The sequence below is a fragment of the Chlorella variabilis genome (assembly GCF_000147415.1).
Source record: "Chlorella variabilis unplaced genomic scaffold CHLNCscaffold_4, whole genome shotgun sequence".
NCBI lineage: Eukaryota > Viridiplantae > Chlorophyta > Trebouxiophyceae > Chlorellales > Chlorellaceae > Chlorella > Chlorella variabilis.
In genome coordinates this window covers 1,829,279-1,833,009 of record NW_005435084.1, presented here as the reverse complement: position 1 = coordinate 1,833,009, position 3,731 = coordinate 1,829,279, and the positions used below count along the sequence as shown (strand labels likewise).

The 3,731-nt window shown below is 68.7% G+C and overlaps 2 protein-coding genes across 2 annotated transcripts in view; one reads left to right on the top strand and one right to left on the bottom strand.

Moving 5' to 3' along the window:
- Positions 1-98: 98 nt before the first annotated feature.
- On the top strand, positions 99-2,588 carry CHLNCDRAFT_142331 (hypothetical protein; the record flags this gene model as incomplete). Its single annotated transcript, XM_005850355.1, has 7 exons — positions 99-106; positions 214-389; positions 872-1,012; positions 1,181-1,344; positions 1,554-1,746; positions 2,049-2,193; positions 2,405-2,588. 7 exons carry the CDS (start codon positions 99-101, stop codon positions 2,586-2,588), a joined length of 1,011 nt encoding a protein of 336 aa, XP_005850417.1.
- Positions 2,589-3,565: 977 nt separating this feature from the next.
- Positions 3,566-3,731, bottom strand: part of CHLNCDRAFT_142330 (hypothetical protein) — a gene marked incomplete at both ends in the record, with an annotated part of 1,330 nt that continues 1,164 nt past the window's right edge. Inside the window, one exon of the mRNA XM_005850104.1 lies at positions 3,566-3,699. Within this exon, the coding sequence (XP_005850166.1) occupies positions 3,566-3,699 (134 nt within the window). The remainder of the gene's footprint in view (positions 3,700-3,731) is intronic.

Sequence of the window (3,731 nt, the reverse complement as noted above, 5' to 3'; positions counted from 1 at the left end):
TGTGTGGGGGGGGGGGGGGGCGCTGGCTGCTGGGAGCCGCCAGCGGGCCACCAGTGGCACGCCAGTGGCACGCCAGTGGCACGCATCTTTTGTGCGCCATGCTCACGTGCGTCGCTCCTGGCTGCCCCCTGCTGCCGCCCCAGCCAGCCGCCCAGCCCTCACGCGCCCTGCCCCCTGTGCTCCTGCCCCCGCCCGCGCCCCCCCTCCCCGCAGCCAGCGGTGGCGTGAGACGGCTGCGGAGAAGCGGGAGATGGACCGGCTGCAGGCTGAGATGGTGAACGAGGTGCGGCAGGCGGCGGAGGTGCACCGCCAGGTGCGCGCCTACGTGCGCACCATCGCCAAGCCGGGCATCCTCATGACCGACTTGTGCGAGAAGCTGGAGGACTCGGGTGGGTGGGGCTGGGGCTGGTGGGGGCCTGGGGTGGGTGGCTGTGTGGGGGAGCGCCTGTAGTGGGTGTCTGCGCGGCTGTGCGCGCCTCTGTGTGTTTCTGTGTGGTTGGGGTGGGCATGGCTGGAGAGGGCAGCGGCGCAACGGTTGACTGGGGCCGCCTGCTGGGCCCTTGCACGCCAGGGGGAGGCCTGCCCGCCGCCACAGTGCTGCGTGAGCCGGCTGCGCCGCCGCGCCCGACCATGCAGCTTCTAATGCCCAGGGAGCGGCTCCTCCACTTCCCCCCGGGCTTCGCTTTGCTGCTACATCGAACCGACCTATCAGCACTTTGGGGGCTGCTCTCCCACACCCCCATTGTCTAGAATGCGCCGAACATCCCGCCGCCGTCCAAACTCCACGCCATGCCCAGCCGCGTGCCACCGCGTCTGCCCCAACCATGCTCGCGCCTGCCGCCGCCCTGCCGCGCTCACCGTTGTGACGCAGTGCGCAAGCTGATTGACGCCAACGGCCTGAGCGCGGGCATCGCCTTCCCCACCGGCTGCTCCCTCAACTACGTGGCCGCGCACTGGACGCCCAACAGCGGCGACAAGACGGTGCTGCAGTACGACGACGTCATGAAGCTGGGTGGGTGGGTGGGCCGCCCCTGGGGGCGCGGCCGTGGCTGGGCTCAGCTGGGCGGCAGGCTGGCCGGCTGCGCTTGCGCGCCCTGGCAGCCGCCGCCGCTCGCCCTCCCCGTGCGGCCCCGCCCTCGCCCACTGGCGCGGCTACCGCTTGTGTGCGTGCGCTGCGCAGACTTTGGCACCCAGATCAGCGGGCGCATCGTGGACTCCGCCTTCACCGTGGCCTTCAACCCGCGGTACAACCCGCTGCTGGAGGCGGTACGGGAGGCCACCAACACGGGCGTGCGCGAGTCGGGCATCGACGTGCGCCTCTGCGACGTCGGCGCCGCCATCCAGGTGGGCTGGGGGGCTGGCTGGGCCTGGCTGGGCTGGCTGGCACAGCGGTATCGGATGCCCGGTGGCCTGGCCGCCTGCCTCCCTGATGGCCTTGCTGCCCCACACGCCCACCTGCCTGCCGCAACCTGCCTGCCCGCCATGCAGCCCTGCCCCCGCCCGTCGCAACCCGCCCCGCCCCGCCCCTCCTCTCCCCGCCCGCCCTCTCGCAGGAGGTGATGGAGAGCTACGAGGTGGAGCTGGATGGCAAGGTGTTCCAAGTGAAGAGCATCCGCAACCTGAACGGGCACTCCATCGGCCCCTACCGCATCCACGCCGGCAAGAGCGTGCCGATCGTGAAGGGCGGGGAGGCGACGCGCATGGAGGAGGGAGAGTTCTTCGCCATCGAGACCTTTGGCTCCACCGGTGGGCGCCTGCCTGCTGCCTGCCTGTGCCGGTGCTGGCGCCGGTGCCTGGGCCTGCCTGCCTGCCTGTCTGCCTGCCTGCCCGCCCGCCTGCCTGTCTGGCCTGCCGGCTGGGGGGGCGGCGGGGTGGCGGGGTGGGCGAGGGCGGGGCTTGAGGGGGCGGCGGCGCAGGCAAGAGCGGCAGCAGCTCGCCCGCGGGTGCGCATCCACGGTGCGCCTTGGGGGCCGCCCATATGCGCACGGCCCGTGCCCTCGCTGTCTCACGCTGTGCTGTGCTGTGGCGTGGCGTGGCGTGGCGTGCAGGCAAGGGGTATGTGCGTGAGGACCTGGAGATCAGCCACTACATGAAGAACTTTGATGTCGGGCACGTGCCGCTGCGCCTGCCCCGCGCCAAGCAGCTGCTGGCCACCATCGACCGCCACTTTGGCACGCTGGCCTTCTGCCGCCGGTGAGCCGCCCGCCTGCCGCACGCCCCTGCCCCACCTCCCCGCAGCCTGGCGGGCGCCTCGGGGCCCCCGCCGAGCCCCGCTTGCCGGCGCCTTCCTGGCCCCCACGCTTGCCTGTTGCCGGCCCCTGCCTGGCCCCCACACTGGCCTGTTGCCGGCCCCTTCCTGGCCCCCACCCCCCGCCCCACACCCCACACCCTCCCCCTGGCGCAGCTACCTGGACCGGCTGGGCGAGGAGAAGTATTTGATGGCTCTCAAGAATCTGTGCGACGCGGGGGTGGTGGACCCCTACCCGCCCCTCTGCGACACCAAGGGCTGCTACACCGCGCAGTACGAGCACACCCTGTACCTGCACCCCACCCGCAAGGAGGTGCTGTCCCGCGGCCCCGACTACTGATCGGAGCACCTTGCTGTCTGATTCTGATTGGAGGTGGCCGGTTTTGGTCCCTGGCGGCCACCTCCCCCTGCTCGTTGTATGCTTGCACTGCGCATCCCGGGTGGCTGCCGCGCTTCGCAGTACCAACAGCTGCCGTGGCACCCCACCTAATTGTGACGGGCAGCCGGATTTCGTTTGTCGGCTGCTGTCATGTTTACCCACACGGCTGCTATTCAAGGACTGGCAGGAGCGTACGGAAGGTCGAAGGGCAGGGCACATGCAGGGCGCAGGGCCACATGCCCTTGGTTGGGGGCTCCTGGGGGAGATTGACCACAGGGTTGCGCGTGGGCTACTTTGCCTTGCCTTGCCCTCACAAGGGCAAAGTTGGCTGCCTCCCCGCCAGGAGGTCCCCCAAGTCAGCCGTGTGTCAGTCCACTTGTTGTTGAGTAGTTGGGCACTCCTCAGATCTCATCAATGTCGATAGCGAACCTGCTGAACGTCAGCCCTGTCATGCTCCTGCCGGGAGTCGTGTCCAGCGGCGCCCGTCTGCTGTGCTCCCTGGCGGGGCCTCCTGTGTTTGCATGGCGCAACTTACAGGTTGCCACCGTGAACACATGTGTTGGATCGTCTGTTGAGAGCAAGTCTCACCGCACCGACTCCTGCCGTGCTGGCATACAAAGAAGAATATGGCAAAAGTCCCGGCAGTAGGCCGCGACAAAAGGGATGTTGGTGGGTATGGTCGAGGGGAAGGCGAGCGGAACAATTCAAGGACAGATGGGTGCAGGTCAAGGAGTTGATGTCAATTCAAAAGACTTCAAAAGTGCAAGATCGTCAATGGAAGGCGGGTAGGCTCCAGCAGGGACAGTCAGTCAGAGCGCAGGAGGAGTGTCAGCGAGGGTGCAGGGTTCAAAAGTGCTGAGACTCACGCTGGCGATAACACAGTAACTAGGCAGTGCCACTTGTCGGGACGCAAGCAGGCGAGCGGGCAGGCGATGCGCCTACTGCTGCTTGGCGGCAGGCACAGCAGGCGCAGCGCGGGCATCCGCCTGCAGCTGCAGCATGTGGCGCCGCACGCCCTCCGCCATGGCCGCCGTGTATACCCGCTCGCACTGGTACTTGCAGCCGTAGAACACTGCGGTGGGTGGGTGGGTGGGTGGGAGGTCA